The following is a 16,781-nucleotide window of genomic DNA, read 5'->3' as shown; positions in this document are numbered from 1 at the left end:
TCTAACTCTCAGCGTTGCTGATTGAAAAGCAGAAAGCACACTGAAAACACAATTGCCCATAAAATTATTGGCAAGAATAATTAAATTAGAAGTCAGTTCTTAAACATTGTTTCTTTCCTCTGCAAGCAAGAACTAGGGAACAGCTGTGGGCCACTTCAGTTTCACATCTCTGTAAACATAATAATAGTGTTTATGGAAAAAAGCTGAAACAATGCAAATGAAAACTAGCATTAAAATTTTGCTTTGTGCCTTTTTGAGCTTCTGCTTTCTCAATCATTGTGTGAAATGTCTTTATTCTCCTTTTATGATGTGTTTGAATAATTACTCATCCATTCTTTGAGATGGAAAGTGCTCCCTCAGATATGGAACTGGAAATCAAGTGTCTTTGTTTGCAGGGACTTGGTACAGCTGGCAAAGGCAGCTGTGAGTGGTGATGAGAAGGCCTTGGATATGTTTAACTGGAAAAAAGCTGGAATGGGACCACCTGTGAAAATGGGACTCCAGGAAGGTCTCTCCTTCTTTATCGCTTTGACAGATGGTAAGAGCTGAACCACTTTTCTGGGCTGGTGGAAATTTGTTTCCTTGATGCTTCAAAATAGCTCAGTGCAAGATAATCTTGAGTCCATATACCCAAGACATAAAGTACATCCCTACACCCATCATATGAATATATCCAATAGGATAGAATTTTTATAGCAGTTAAAGAATTATTGGTGAGAAGAAATTAATAAAAATACTAATCTTCAGGGTGAATCTTCTCCAAGGGGTTGACACAGGTATTGCTCAGAGGTTCTCAAAGGGGTCAGTGTAAGGAGTTATTCCTGACACTAAAATTAAAGTTGGCAGCACTTGGTGCAAAGCTTCAAAATAGTGAATGGGTTGTGGGTTTTGTTGTCTTTTTATCCCCCTAGAAATAGACAAATGCTGCTAGAACATACCTTTGAAAATCAATTATTAATTTATATTTTCACTTTTTTCCCCTCACTCTCTGAAATACTTTGGCCTAAGGAAGCAAAAAAAAATGTGTCTCTGTTTTGTTTGTTTTCTTCCCTGCCATTTGTCCTTTCTTTTCTCCTTTATTATTTTGGGTACTAGTTTGCTCTGAGCTAATATTCTTCCTGATCCTGTTTCTATGCCTTCTATCTCTCTAACCTGCTATCTGTTTGGACTGGAGGCAGGATGTGGGTGACAGCTATTGTACTGGGTGTGTTTCTGCTAGATAATTCGAGTGTGTAATCCTCTCAGGTGTTGACTACTCCAAAACCTACCTAAATTATGCTAGTTCTGCAAGTCCATTACGGTTTGATTCAGTTTACACTTTCAAGAGTGAAACCCATCATCTACACCACTATAATGCAGAAGTGACACTGTTCAGCTGCAGAACAATGAGCTGTGCCTTCACTTGATTTTTTTAATTTCAAGCCTCTTGACTAGATATAAATCACTTAAACGGCAACGAGTGTAGAGAGCACTTAAAGGTGCAAGGAGAGAATCCGCGAGTAGCTGTGCCTGACTCTGAGCTGTTGTGATGGTGCACAGCTCCATCTAGGGCCTGACGCTGTCGCCTGCAAGTGGTTGTCTACATCTTTTTTTCTTGGGCCACCTTCAAATTTCACAGATTGCATCGGGATGGAAAGGACCCTCGAAGGTCATCTTGTCAACCCCTCTGCAGGCAGCAGGGACCCCTCCAAGTAAGATCACATCAAGGGCCACATCAAGTCTGACTTGGAATCAGGAACGGGGCCTCAACCACATCCCTGGGAAACCTGCTGCAGTATCTTGCCACTCTCATTGTGCAGAACTTCTTCCTGATGTCCAATCTAGATCTCCAGTTTCATACCATCGCCCCTTGTCCTATCACCAGAGACCCTCCTAAACAGTCCCTCCTCAGGCTTTCTGTAGGCCCCCTTCAGATATCAAAAGGCAGCTCTAGAGTCTCCCTTGAGCCTTCTGTCTTCCAGAATGCACAGCCCCAGCTCCCTCAGCCTGTCCCACAGCAGAGGTGCTCTAGGCCCCTGATCATCTTTGTGCTTCCTCTGGAGGCACACAATCTCATCATCCCCCAGCCTGGACTGATATTGAAGGTTACCCTGCCTGAGGTGCAGGACCTTGCCATTCGCCTTATTAAACTTCATGAGAGTCTTCTCAGCCTACCTCTCCAGGCTGTTCTTCTGGATGCATCACATCCTTTAGTCTTATCATACCCATTTTGGACCTAGTTTTTAAATCTATTTAGTGATGTGTCACAGGATCACAGTATGTCAGGGGTTGGAACTGACCCAAAGAGATCATCGAGTCCAACCCTCCTGCCAGAGCAGGACCATAGCTCAGGTCACAGAGGAACACATCCAGATGGGCCTTGAAAGTCTTGAGAGAAGGAGACTCCACAATCTCTTTGGGGAGCCTGTTCCCTCTTGTGTTGAGGTAAAAGCTCCTGTGCTGCAGCTCGCATCCATTGCTCCTTGTCCTATCGCAGTAAGCAAGTGAGAAGAGCCTGTCTGCTTCCTCCTGAACCCCAGCCCTCAGATATTTGTAAACATTAATTAAATCCTTTCTCAGTCTTCTCTTTTCCAGACTAAAAAGCCCCAGGTTCCTCAGCCTCTCCTCATAAGGCATTGCTCCAGTCCCCTAATCATCCTTGCAGCCCTCTGCTGGACCTTCTGTCAGAACTTGAGTATCAGTCAATATTTTCATAAGGCTTAAATATGACTTGTAATTTTAAGTTTGAATTCTCAGTCCAAACTTGTTTCATAAAAATGAATGAGGAACTTGAGGAATGTTTTATTTAACTGTAAACTAAAAACTGTAGCTTGGTTATATGTACTACAGGTTCTGTGCATTACATCAGTGAGAAAGGGAAGACGAGGCATGTGCTGTCCACAGACAGTCCAGTCCAAAAGCTTCTGTTCATGGAGAAAAGAGAAGTCTTAGTTGTAATAACAGCAACTCTGCAGCTGTCTCTGCATGCAATTACCCTTGAGGGAGTGGCAGAAGAGCTCATGAAGGTAAGAATCAGACTACAGGGTGAAGTTTCAATGTTTAATCTTTAGAAGTATTCATTAGAGTTTTTTGAATATCACTTGTTTTGCTTACAAATGAATCAGCTCTCATATTTGTTTCTCAGATAATACCTTGGTGAGTAAATGCAGAGTGATGTGCTACTGAACTTGGACAGATGGTTTTAATCTTACCTTCCTGTTTTTCCTTTTGTTCTGACCCTGTCCTAATCCTTTCACACTTCATTTACCTTGCCTTACTGAATTAGAGAAGAATTGAGAGTTCCAGTATAATGAAATACTTGTTAAAATGTCTTGTGGATGAAGAGTTGATAACCCCCATACTTGATTTTGTTGTCATCAGGCCCTCAGAGCTATGTCACCTTTCAGCTTAGTAGGAGCAGTACCTGCTGATGGTGATAGTGTCTTTGCCTGCAGATCTGAGAGCTGATTTAGTTCTTGTGCTCTGAAAATGCCCTTACAGCTGCAGAGGCCAGAAAACTTTTAAGAAATAGCAACCTATAAGTCACAGAATCACAAATGATAACATGGCATTGGAATGGGCTGCCCAGGGAGGTGGTGGAGGCACCGTCCCTGGAGGTCTTCAAGAAAAGACTGGATGAGGTATTTAGTGCCATAGTCTAGTTGACTGGATAGGGCTGGGAGATAGGTTGGTCTGGATGATCTTCGAGGTCTCTTCCAACCTGGTTGATTCTATGATTCTCTGACCCAAAAATTATTGTATAAGGACAAAACTCAAACTGACCCTGTCCAGAACTTATAAGTATGCTTGGCTCAAATAAAATAATGCACTCTTGGAGAATACTGCTTTGGGGGGTGGAACCCAAACCTTTGCCTTCCTGAGATACTCTTTCTTTCGAAGACATTAGACTACTGAGCAGGAGCGTCCACTTGATATCAATCATTACTTAATTCAGACTAGAGCAAGATTTGGATTTCATATTTTAAAGACATCTCTGAAGCTGTAAGAGAAGGCCTAGTATAAGGGAAAAAAAACCTGCTTAATTAACCCACTAGAAGGTTTCTTTTACATACCATCTACTTCATGCATTCAGTGGTGATCTGCCTGAGAGAAGCTATTTCTCTATCAGAAGTGACAGACATGTCTAGTTCTCCTATTTCAACTTTTTAGCCAACCTAGGCAATTCAGATGCTTACTGTTTTTCTGTGTGTTCCTCCTGTAAATTAATATCTTTATTTCTGGCTCACAGGTGAAGTTGAGTGGGAAGACAGGTCATTGTGCAGACATCATTTTAATAGACCATAGCCTCGTTGTTACAGCACTAGGCGAGGCAGTCCTCAGGTAAGGATTCTGTTTTTAAGTTCTCCTGGCTGCCCATGGGAAGTGTTAGCTGAAAGGCTTATGGTCTGCAATGCACTGAATATTTCACTGAACTGGAATTTTTAAACCAGTATTGAAAAAGCTTCCAAAAGGTTCTGATTTTATTTCTTAAAATAGAGGAATGAATTGAAAAGTCTATGTCTTTGTGGGCAGAAATTAATTCTTTGTTTCTATGTAGCCATATTGTCAGGCAGTGCTACTCAAACCTATTGGTTTCTGAGTACTGTTACTAGTTTCTTCTGAAATGTATCCATTTGGTATTTTTACCTGAAATAGCCACTTTGCTATCCCTTCCATTGTTGTCTGACTCTTTTTCCCTTGTTGCCAGAACATCCTAAAAGTGCTTGCTCCTCTTCAGGATGTTGCTCTGTCACTGTAATACAAGAGAAGTACTTTGTTTACTTCTATCCCTACTTCTTTAAATCAAGCCTCTTGCTTTGCCATGCTGCTGTGGTACTATGCTCTCTGATTTGTATCTTTTTTGCATCCCTATCTTTACTGTGACTTGCTTTACCTGTGACTTGCTCTACCTGTTTAACTTTTTTGAGAGGGTGGAGGTGTTCCATTAATGTTCCATTGCCATCTCTAGTTCACTTTCTTGAGAAGATCAAAGACTAGCAATCAAGAAGGTACATGTCTGATGAAAATGTTTTGATCTAGACAATACATCTTGAATCCAAAGGACTACTGGTTAACCAAGGAATATTCTGAATGTAGAGGAGAAAGTATGAGTAGGGAGGAGGAGAATTTCAACTAGAGCACACTGCCTTTTTTTTTCCTCTCTCAAAGCTGGGTTTGCTTCTGATTGCTTTCTTCATAGGAGAATATCAAAAACCATGCTGCAGATTAATAAATCAAAGGAAAAGGAAGGAGATGGTTAAGAAACTCTCATTGCAGAGACATCTGCTGGCAATTTATTAAAAAAAAATGAAATGATCTAGACATTATGGAAATAGCAAATTAATGCCATGTACAGCATACTATTGACTGTGCTTAGCAAGACACGTGGAAGGAAAAGCATTGTTAACACTCTTGTTTTGTGTGCCTTAGGTTCTGGGATTTGGAGCAAGATGAGAACTATGTGCTCTCTCCAAATGTGCAGTTTGGCTTTGAGGCAGGAGAATGCATTAACTGTGTTTCATACTGCAGTGCTAGAGGTAAGAAGTAACACAGCAGCTGCAAGCTCTGGGTCTTACACCTTGTCACACCTCAGCCTTTCAGTATCCTGTAGTCATCTCAGTGTATTTTTGTTACTGAGGGTTTCAGTAACAACAGGTGATAGGGAAGCTCCAATTGGGATTGTGCTTCTAAAGGTGCACTGGGACCATACTCACCACACATTGTCTTGTTGCACACAATCTGGATTCCCTTCAAAGGCACTGAACTGGTACAAGTACCTCTGAAGTACATCTAATGCGCTCCAGTAAGTTAGAGTCCACAAGCCCACAACAGAGCTAATGCAAAGTAGAACTAATGAAACATGCATAGTGTGGACATCAAGTCTCTAAAACTGCTGTTCTCTACAGAGCTACTTCTCCATGTTACTTTGTTTGCTGGTATAGGCATAGCCAGAGTCTGCTAGAATGGCTTTCAATGCTGACTTGCCCATGGTGACTACAAAACCAGCTGCTCAAAAATAAATGGTTAAATTGAAATAATTGTCTGCTAATTTTAAAAGATAAGTTCATCTGGTAGCTTAATAAATGAGCCTTGCCACCTGAACCTTCTGCCATTTTTAACTCAGAAAACATCTTCAGCTCAGGACTCAAATATTTGTTTGCAAGAAGGCAGAGGAGTAGATGCTGCTACGCAAAGGCTTCTTGGTACCTTGGAACCAGAGCTAGACGTACTGCTTTATGGGCTTGTTTTGTCTGAAGTTTAAGGTCTGAAATGTCTAAAAAGGTTTGTGAATTGCAGGTCTTCTAGCAGCTGGTACCAACAGAGGGAGAATAGCTATGTGGAGGAAAGCAGCAGGATCTGATCAGAGTATATGGGCATTGGAAGGCAAGGAGAAGTGGAAGCTCCAGGCACCTACAGAACTTGAAGGAAATGTCACTCAGATAAAGGTGAGACTGGAAAGTGTCATCTTCCATGTTAGTAGGACTTCACAAACATCAGATGAGGTCTTTATGGAACAGGTGGATGTGGTCACAATTATAGAGAAGGCCTAATCATTGACTGTAGTTGTTTTTTTAGATAGTAGAGCTCTGCATATGTATAAAAATGTTTATTCTCTTCTCCTCCTTGTCATCTGTCCTGGGACATTGCTGGGACTGTTTCAGATCTGAGATTAAGTTCTTGTGATTTATTCTCTTTTTTTTTGCTGTTGTTCTGCTCTTCCTGTTGTGTGCAGTGGGGCTCCCGGAAAAACCTGCTGGCAGCGAACAACATCAGCTCTGTGGTGATCCTCAGTGAGCAGGCCATGTTGTCTCACTTCCATCAGCAAGTGGCTGTGGTACAGGTGTCTCCCAACCTGTTCAATGTGACCACCTTCAGCACAGGAACCACGCACAGCCTCCATGTTGATGTGAAAGTTAATGGAGTCTTCACTACTAAGGTTAGTTGGGGAGTTTAACTGATTCCATCCTTAGCTTAGACCAGACTGAAAGTCTTTAATGTAAACCTTCTTTGACCCTCAGTTTATTGTATAATGGACTTTCTGTTATGGTGGTAGCAGTGATGCTGTGATGGAGCTGATTTTCAGATAGCACAGTGACTCTATAACTCTTTGGATGCTGACCAGGATGCTTTTGGGTTACCAGAAGCTTTCCAAGGCAACATACAGAGGAACTAGTGAATGGTGGCTTTTGTGTGGAAGGTCTTGCTGTGTTATTGCATGAATTCCTGAATCATTCCAAAAGAAACTGCATGTACATATATTTATTTCCCTTTGTTTTTTGATTGGATTAGGATGCTGTGGTATTCTGGAATGGAAAGCAAGTTACTGTCTTTGAGTATTCAGGAGATACCTTCAGAAGTGCAGGTAGGACTTGGAGCACTGAATGGGGTTGCAGTGGTTTTCCTCCTTCAGAGTTAACACCTGCTCTTCATTCGGGATGAATGAATGGCTGCAGCACCAAGGAGTTTGATCCTTCTTTGGCAGGGGAGGTTGGACTGGGTGATGTCCAGAAGTCCCTTCCAAGGCCTACTATTCTGTGATTCAGCAAAAAACACCTGCTTTCAATAAGAGTCCCAGATTTTGGTTGTAGTTGCAGAATGCAAGAAGGCTGCAATGCCAACAAGTTTGGAAATCTGTAGAGACTCAAGGGTCAAAAAAGGGGATTTGGAGCAAGATAGTGGAAATAGATTGTTGTGAGTCAGAATTCCTTTGTTAATGGGGGTTTTTGTTGGTGTTGATGGGTTTTATTGTTTGGTCTGGGTTTTTTTCACCTTTTAAAACCTCTGTTTATTGTAGTAATAGCTTTCTTGTGATTGTTCCAGGCTGCTTTCTTTGTGACTCTCCAGTTCTGTCTGTGCACGGGGAAAATTTGTACACAGTTGAGCCATATCGAGTCCAAGTCCGCACCTGGCAGGTAAGGGCTGATGAAATCATGAAGCAATGACTATGTCATACTGATTTCAAGGCTTAAGTGGATGTTCTATGAATCTATTAACTCTGCTTCTGTCATTGAAAACAATATTTTAATTATTTCAGCAGGAAGATCTTTGACATTTTGTGTTCTTTAAACAGTCTGGCACTTTAAATGCTGCTGCACTGTGTCTTTTGTTTGTGAAAGAAAACAGGACTTTGTAAGGGTCAGGCTTTAAGAGGATCAAATATGTCTCTTATTGGCAGGAAAATGAACACACTGGTTATTCTCACAAGATAATGAAAAAATATCTCCTTCGCATTCTCTATTCCTGCAAAATCTTTTGCTAAAAGTTTGCAGCCTTTGCTAGTCCACAAGAACCAAAAAGAGAAATCTTGTCATGATTTTATTGAAGAAATAAGTACTGTAGTTAAGAACAGGTGAGATTTCTCACAAAAAGGGATGATTTAATCTTTAAGTTATTTTTTTGCAACAGTAAAGGCATCAAATGATAGAATTGTTTGGGTTGGAAAAGCCCTTTAAGGTCAAGTGCAACCATAAACGTAATATCACCACAGCCATTAAATCATGTCCCCAAGTGCCATGGCCATATATTTCTTGAACAGCTCTAGGGATGGAGACTCCACCACCTCACCAGGCAGCCTGTTCCAAGCCCTGACCACTCTCGTGGCAAGGAAATTTTTCTTTATCTCCAACTTAAAGCTTCCCTGGCACAATTTCAGGCCAGTTCCTCTCCTATCACCTGATAGTAGAAAGAAGAGATCAAGCCCTACCTCACTTCCACCCTCCTTTTGGGGAGTTGCAGAGAATGACTCAGTCTCCTGCAGGCTAAACACCCACTGTTCCTTCAGCTGCTCTTCACGAGCCTTGTTCTCCAGACCCTTCACCAGCTTTGCCCTTCTCTATACTTGCTCCAGCCCCTCAATGTACTTCTTGAGGACCTTCAGGGACTTCTATTGCTATAGCAAGTCTTAGTTGGGGGAAAAAAATATCTTATTGAAGAAGAAATTGCTGCAGAAGGATACCTCTTACCATTGACACTTTTGGCAGCCACGTGTCCAGTTTTCAACCTGAAACACAGATTGACAAAGTCAGTCCCTTCTGGCTGAACTCTGGACACACAAACTGGGTGCTCCATGTTTCTTCTCAGGGCACAGTGAAGCAGCTGTTGGTGTTCTCTGAATCAGAGGGGAATCCTTGCCTCTTGGATGTCTGTGGAAATTTCCTGGCTGTGGGGACAGATTTGGCTCACTTCAAAATCTTTGATCTCTCTCGCAGGTATTAATAAGTCTTTTAGAAACATCTGTTTATAAGTGAGGGCATATTTTTGGGAGGTGGATCTTGAGTTGCTTATGATCTGAAGAAAAGTAATAGCTCCTGCAAATCTTGAGAGAGCACATGCAGCCTGTGTGAGTTGATGGCTTACCCCTAAGGCAAGGGAAAAGCCACAGAATTGATAGACAAATCATGGGACAAGTAACAGTTTTTAAAAGAGGATATTGTGGGGGTATTTGTGTGCATTTGAAGGTGACTAGAGAATTTATGGAAGGCCAAGACAAGAATGTCACGTGTTTCTGCTGGTGACTTGAAGAGCTTAGTCTCAGAAGAGTTGAAATAAAGAAAAACACTAAGTCACATCTGGGGCAGTGTTGTCATAGAAATGGGCTGTTTGTAAAAGTCTTATTCACGGTTGGAACAATGCTTTTTGCTGGTAGATATTGCCAGTTGCTTGCCACTATATGATTTAGATTTATTCTTTTTCACAGAGAGGCAAAAGTGCACTGCAACAGCATCAATTTCTCCGAGCTGTTCCCTGGCCTTGGAAGCATTGCATCTGTCAAGTGCAATGCTAATGGCAATAAAGTCAGCATCCTCGTTAGCAAGGTGAGGCACAGCCTTTGCTTATCACCCTATGACTTGATCAACACTTCATAGGCTTGGAGTAGATCAAGACACAAGATTCACTTCTCCATAAAGAAACCTCCATGTTCTATGCAGTGTATTGGGTCTCGATGTCGTGTTCAAGCATGTAACTAAACACTAAAATTAATCTGTGCTAAGGTTTTGTACATTTTGTGGAGAGTAACAACCAAAAATGAGGCAATGTTTTAGTTACAAAAGCTACTTGGTAGCGTTTCAAAGAAATCAAGGAACTTCCTAGAATAGAAAAGCAGCAAAAGGTGTTTCTTCCAAAGAATGTACTTGTGTGATTAGCAGTGAACAGAACTGAGTGCATCAGATGAGATGACAACTTTCTTCTTTTTTGGCTGCATGCTTCAGCAGTTTTTATTTTCCCTCCTTGTAGGCTGATGGCAACCTTGATTCAAAGATCTGTTTCTATGATGTTGAAATGGACAAAGGTACACTCTTTGATTTCAAGGCTGATCAAGGAAATGCTAGAGAGGAGCTTTCTTCTGGACAACACGTCGACAAGTAAGAAACTTTGATTTCAAGGAGTATTACTTGTGGAATTAGTATAGGAATCTGCCCTATGAAGACAAGCAAGACCTTGATGCTGACATTCCTCTGTCTTTGTGTAGGAGCTTCTATGAATGAATTTTCTTTCTAAAGGATTAATTAAAACTGGTGCATTATATATCCAGCAGTCTGCATCCCTTCCTTTTCCAATACGTGGACTAGAATGTGTCAGATGACAGTATCAGAGAGCAAGCTCAGAATAAGCAGGAGGAGGCAGTTCTTCAGATGACACAGAGCTGAAATAAGGATGTCCTTGCCAAAGGAAGTTAGGGATGGTAAAGGAAAGGTTCATGGAGGCGTTGGACAGATTACTAGAAAAGAAAAGCAGCAAGAGTTATGAGATATGTGGAAGCAATCTCTGGTTCAGGAGCTGTCTGAGAGAAGAACTGGGTGTTAGGGGAGAGCGTGTGTAGAGGTATTGTATGACTGGAATCAGGATCCAGATCTTAAAGGAAAATCTTGGAAAGCTACCCTTCGATATGAATTTACAAGTTAGGAACTGAAAAGAGGACGTTTGGAAGCTCCTCCTACCAAAACAAAAAATTTCAAGTCCAGTACAGGATGTTTCTGTATAGATAAAACCAGATGAGGTGTTTGTTTAGAACTGACAGCTTTGTATTCATACAAACTGTTCTGCAGCAAGTACAGCACAAATCCCAGTAGCAAGGCAGCAAAAGCACTGAACTAGGAACTCTGAGTGGAAATGCAATGGAATGTTACAGGACCAATTTCCATCTGGTTTTACAATATTTTTTCTGACTACTTTTCATGAGACAAAACAGGGTGGTAGGAGAAGGTGGTTTGCTTTTATACCAGCTATCTGCTACAGGCAAAAGAAATACTTATTCTTCTTGTCAGTGAAAGCCAGAAGAAACTACCCAGCTCATCAGAAGTTAAGGAGAGTGCAAATTTGGGGCTTTATGCTTGATGCCAGCATAATGAGCAGTGAGGAAATTGTTTTCAAGTGTAGTATGTTGTGTAGCCCAACAGAGGGCCCCACAGGCTGGTAATGCTTTCTCACTGATGTGTAGATGCTGCAGCCATTTATCTGTGGTTCAGTTTAGAGTACCTCGAAGCTGGAACGAGTAAACTCGCCGAAAAATAATAATTTATACTTCTTCCTATTCTCCCTCCCCTCCTGAGGCAGTATCTAAACAGTCCCGTGTTTTTTGCATAAACATTGTTTTTCAGGTTATGAGTGACTTAGCTTGAGTTCGGTGGTGTGGGCAGGACGCGGTGTATTTCTGCCACCTTTTGAACCTCTCCCTTAACTTGCCTTCCTGCTTAACTCGAGATCTTCCCAGTGGTGACAGCAAACGAGGAAAATATTTTAATAATATCTTTAATTTCCTCTCTTCAGAAAAAAACAACCAACAAACCAAAGAAGCAAAAAGGACATTTATTTATATTCAGTATTTTTTCAAAAGAATCCTAAGCCTAAAGCAGTCTAATTGTATGCATCTGGAATTTTAATTTGCTTGGCACTGAAGGATCCAAACTCTTTGAAAGAAGCAGGGAGCTGTTTCTTGCTTGAACTGGCTGCAGGGGTTGTGCTGAATGCCCTCAGGGCCTTCGAGCTCCCTGTCCACAGCATCATCTTCCAGTAGAGTACTGACGAAAGAGAATGAACTGTGGCGTGCACTCCCCCTGCTGCAGCACCCTTCCCCCTCCAGCAGTGAGAAATTCAGCAGGTCAAAGCATCAGTCATGCTGCATGTCCAGGACTGCTGAACTCTCAGCAGAGAGAGATCTGTTGCCTGAAATTATAAACTAATTCCTTATGTTGTTTCCCCAATAGTTGAATCACAATTCTGTAGTTGTGATTTCCTGTGACTGCTGCTTATCTGGATTGGAATGTGAAACAGAGTGCTAGAAACTCTTTACTGCTTATTTAAAGGTACATCAGTGTACCTGGCAAAAAGACCTTGGGGCAGGTTGTAAAACCCACAAGAAGACAGAGCTGAAGCAGTCCTCATGTGACAGCATGCACCAAGGTTGATCATTTGAAGGTTGTTCCAGTAGATCTAGGTTCATCTCGTCATCTCAGGGGAGACAGAACGTGGGTGAGTGTTTGTATTTTGTGGCAGCCAGCACCAGCTTTATTTCTCCCATAGCCATGGTTAATATATAGAGAGTAAAGTGAAAGTGGCATTGCCATGTGTGCGGTGGCAGGAGGCAGGAAGGTTGTGGTGGTTGAAGTGCAGACCTGCTGGTATAGATAACTGAACATCTGAAAATCCTCCCTGATGCTTTGTTTACACTTGTGCACTGGGACTATTTTGCCTCACTTTCTACAACGTTTTTCCCTGCCTTTTGCTAGGTCTGTTGTGGAGTATCCAGACTTGCAGAGTCACATCCCTACTTGCCATTTCTGGGACCAGAGTGAACCAAGACTTTTCGTATGTGAAGCAGTTCTTCAAATAGGCCTACAGCCTGCAGATGAAAGGGAAAAACAGTCTGAGGTCTGACCAGTCTGACCACAGTGTGGTCTCTTTGTTTCTTCTACCTTACTTTAGCTGGGGTTCTCTGGCTAAGTGATAAATCATTGGTCTTTCATTAAGGACATGGGAGTAGGTAATATGCATTGCCTTGTACAAAAACGAGGCGTGAAATGATGTTCTGGTGTCTGTGCCTTGAGGCAGTCACTGATTAGCTTTCTGTTTAAGCCCTAGCTTGAAAACGGGCAAAGACAAAGAGGACATTTCTTTATCTGTGCTGAAATTACTAAGACAATCACAGTGCAGCTCCTCTCTGGGCCAGAGTTTTTCAGGAGCTGTTAATAGGTGAATAGGTAACACAGAGGTTTGCTACTTACTCTCATTTAAAATGCAGATTTTCTGTCTTGAGTCCACTTTTAGCAGCAAGAATTAACTTGATAGAATAATAGGGAACCTAGCATTCAGGTGAAGAGTGAGGTACACTCTTCTCACTTTATAGCATCTGCTTTGCTGGACAGACATTGTACCTCTTTATGGTACTCCACAAACTCTTCTGCATTATATATTTTTTTGCATTAGCAAAAATGTATTTCGTTTTGGTAAGATAATTTCTGGTCAGTAAAAGATTTCTTCAGCCTAGCAATTCTTCTCCGCTTGCCACACATTAATCTCCTTGTAGCAGCCCTTCCCATTTTGTCTGTCCTTCATAACTATTCCATTGAGTTGGAATGTCCATGTTGTTTACCAATTCGTGTATGATTCTAGTCTAGGCTCTTCCAGTTAGAGACAGGAAGCTTTTTGTTTCTTCTGTTGATTGAACTTACTTTGGGAGAATCATAGGGTAATGAAGATAGAAAGGAGGAATGGAATAGGGATATCTCAAAAGACCTTGCTAGGGCCTTCTAGAAAAAAAAACCAACCCACAACAGTTCAACCTTGTATTCGAAATGTGAACAAATGAAAATGTTTGGCTTCTACATAAAGCAAAAAAAAATATATCTAAAAGGAGAGCAACTTACTTTTTGGCCCCTGTTCAACAGAGTGCCTAACTGTGTGCTTATCCTTTAAGGAATGAGAGGTCTGCTTAACCTGAGTTGGAAATAAATGCTTTGTTTTGACTTGGAGACTCCACAGCCTCTCTGGGCAGCATTCCCCAGGGCTGTCACCCTTACAATGAACTTATAAGAGAAATCATGTCATATTTAAAAAGAAATAATTGTTGAAAACAACTGGGGGTGTTTCTTCCACCTGAGTCAGGTCTGTCCCTCTGTATGGTTGCCGAGAGGCAGAGATGAAGCACACTTTGCAGTAGGAACACAGCCTGCAACATTGGATGGGTTGTTGGCTACTTACTGTAGGGAGGAAGCGTGCAGCTCTGCCCTCTCCAGCAGCTGTGTGTGTCTATGTCATGCTATTTTTCAAAAGAAGGTTCTGCCAAATGAATATGGAAAATAAAAACAAAATGAAAGAAGGATATTGCAGCATAAAACCAAAACAATGCTTTGCTTCCTTTTCCAGGTGGATGTTTGGATTATATCATTCTTCAGTACTGAAGAGCATGGCCTTTTGCTTCAGGACAGCTTTCCATTGCCTTCATCCTACCAGGTTCTTCTGGGTGTAGAGGTGCCACATTTTTACTTTGCAAAAAAGGTGAGGAAATGTTTTACAGTTCTTTCTTGTTCCCTAAGTTCAGGGGATCAAATTTAACCAAACTGCGTCTTGAGTAAGCAGAGCGACTCCAAGGGCAGCTGCTGCATCGCATGGACAGATGATGTGAAGATAATTTTAGTGTGGGTCTACTTGGCAGGATTGCGGAAGTTGTACTGAAATGGTTTTTCATGACATTTTGGATTTGGTGTGACATACAAGCACAGGCTACACAGTAGTTCCTAGGGGATGCAACTGAAAAAGGATGTGAGAAAGATCCTTTTTCTACTTTCTGTAGTCATCATGCTTACTACAAGTAAGGAGGGGCTGTGTGTCAACTTTATGAAGGCCATGAGAGGGAACATTTCCTATGGGCTGCTTCTGCTGAAGCTGATTTCCTTGTTGGAATGAAGCTTAATCCCCACAGAGAGCAGGAGTTCTCATTTTGCTGTATCAAGCAAATGCCTGTGTGCTACAAATGGTGAACTTTACCACCTTAAACTTAAATAGGTGTCAAAAAATGCTGGCAGCTTAGGTAAAGAGTTTGTTGCATCCTGGAGGAAATGAAACCTGTTAACATTTCCCCCCGTCTGTATCATGTCTCATGCTATTTCACTTGGATATTATGTCTCTTTCTATTTTCCTTTTTGCTTTTAAACTCTGTATGGATTCTTGCTGCCATTAGTTGTTTTTTCGGAGAGGATGTGTCTATGCACCTGTAAGTATCTGCATTATTTTGTTCCCTTTCCTTCATTCTCTGCTTTTCTCTCATCTGTTTTCGTTTCTCCCCTCAGCAGGTTACACTGTCTTAGCAACTAAATACTTGTTAGATAATAATTCACTTTGAGAACATGATTTAGTATGTGATCAGGCTCTGCCTTGTATATGCCAAATCAAGCTGCTGCAACGAGTCTGTTTTCACCAGGTTTCATTCCAAGACTTCTGTTTTATCCATTAGAATGTCTTTTCTGCACTGGTTCCATAAATTCCCCAAGCTGTATTCAAAAGTGTTTGCACTGAGATTTCTGTCTCTTTATTGTATCAATTAGAATACTATCATAGTATTTTTAAATAGTTTTTTATAGCTTTAACATTGAATTACCTCATCTTACTATACAATAAGTGAAGTTTGATGTCCTTAATGACTCAGCTGATCCTCTACTCTGTCTGGCTTGTGCAAGTTTTCTCATTATACTCTAGGCAGGTCATTTTTCTTATTGATGGTTGACTTGATTCTTTTTCTGAATAATGGTTAAATTGTTTTGAGCTGCCTTTCAGTGACTGGTTAAAGTATCACTGAAGCTGCAGTAGCTCCAGAACTGCCAGTTGTATGGGATAGGATTTGCATCTGAGCTTTAGTATTCCTAAGCTTGATGTGAAGGCAAGAATAAAAGAATTTGGTCTGTATGGTTAACTTTCAGAACAGCAGACTCCTTTTTGAGAGGAGACTACCCATAGAGAAATGTCTATCTGAGATCTCCAGAAATCTGGGGACTTAAAATAATAGTCAAGATGATAAAATTATATATATATTACTTATATAAATCAATAATAATTACAACTGTAGTCAATAGGGGCTGCCTCTCCTGTGGGATTTTAGCAGTCTCCAGACCAACAGTGACATCCTTTGGTTGTTGGTTACAATATGCTGACCTCTTCGGTGGCATTCCAGATTTGTGGCATTTTCTAGAAAGTTCTGAAACTTTGGAGCTCTTTTAGCTGTCAATCATGATCCTACAGAAGTAGAAAGCTGTAGTGGAAATAATGTAATTAATGTCACGTAGGAAGAAGCAAGTTTCACCCTACTTGATGCCTCTAAATGGTAACTTTCTCATTTTAGCTGGGAGAAATTGAGAAAGGACAAGAAGAGTCTGGCTCTGTAAAGGTCTCTCAGATGGTAGCAAGAAAACCCATGAGAGATTTCATTGGTCTGGGAGACTGTGATAAGACTACTCGGGATGCTATGCTGAACTTCAGCTTCTACCTGACTGCTGGAGACATGGATGAGGCCTTCAAATCCATCAAGCTGATAAAAAGGTACCAAATGCATTTGCATGAATTTTGTCAGGGGTGCAGTTTATTTTCATTAAAGGTTGGTATGATCCTCCTAAATACCTTTCTATTTTTCCTCAGTAATTTTCTTCTCCTTTTCATTTCTAAAAAGAGATGAAATCTCTTTAAGCTCCTGACATCTTAATGTATTCTGTGCTTATTCATTGTCTGCAAGGCCTTGCAAGCTCTGTGGAGCCTTTTTTACTAAACAGGAAAAAAAAAACAATCCATGACAGATTAAGGCAACATTGTTCTGT

The 16,781-nt window shown here is 41.2% G+C and overlaps 1 protein-coding gene across 1 annotated transcript in view; it reads left to right on the top strand.

Moving 5' to 3' along the window:
- Positions 1-16,781, top strand: part of IFT140 (intraflagellar transport 140) — a 69,048-nt gene that overhangs the window by 8,536 nt on the left and 43,731 nt on the right. Inside the window, 14 exon segments of the mRNA XM_064153354.1 lie at positions 396-538; positions 2,830-3,005; positions 4,229-4,320; positions 5,410-5,516; positions 6,277-6,425; positions 6,713-6,916; positions 7,270-7,342; positions 7,801-7,892; positions 9,061-9,188; positions 9,677-9,794; positions 10,216-10,343; positions 12,708-12,849; positions 14,344-14,475; positions 16,313-16,509. Coding sequence (XP_064009424.1) covers positions 396-538; positions 2,830-3,005; positions 4,229-4,320; positions 5,410-5,516; positions 6,277-6,425; positions 6,713-6,916; positions 7,270-7,342; positions 7,801-7,892; positions 9,061-9,188; positions 9,677-9,794; positions 10,216-10,343; positions 12,708-12,849; positions 14,344-14,475; positions 16,313-16,509 — 1,881 coding nt within the window.

Source organism: Pogoniulus pusillus, chromosome 13 (genome assembly GCF_015220805.1).
Source record: "Pogoniulus pusillus isolate bPogPus1 chromosome 13, bPogPus1.pri, whole genome shotgun sequence".
Taxonomy (NCBI): domain Eukaryota; kingdom Metazoa; phylum Chordata; class Aves; order Piciformes; family Lybiidae; genus Pogoniulus; species Pogoniulus pusillus.
This window is presented reverse-complemented; position numbering and strand designations above follow the sequence as displayed.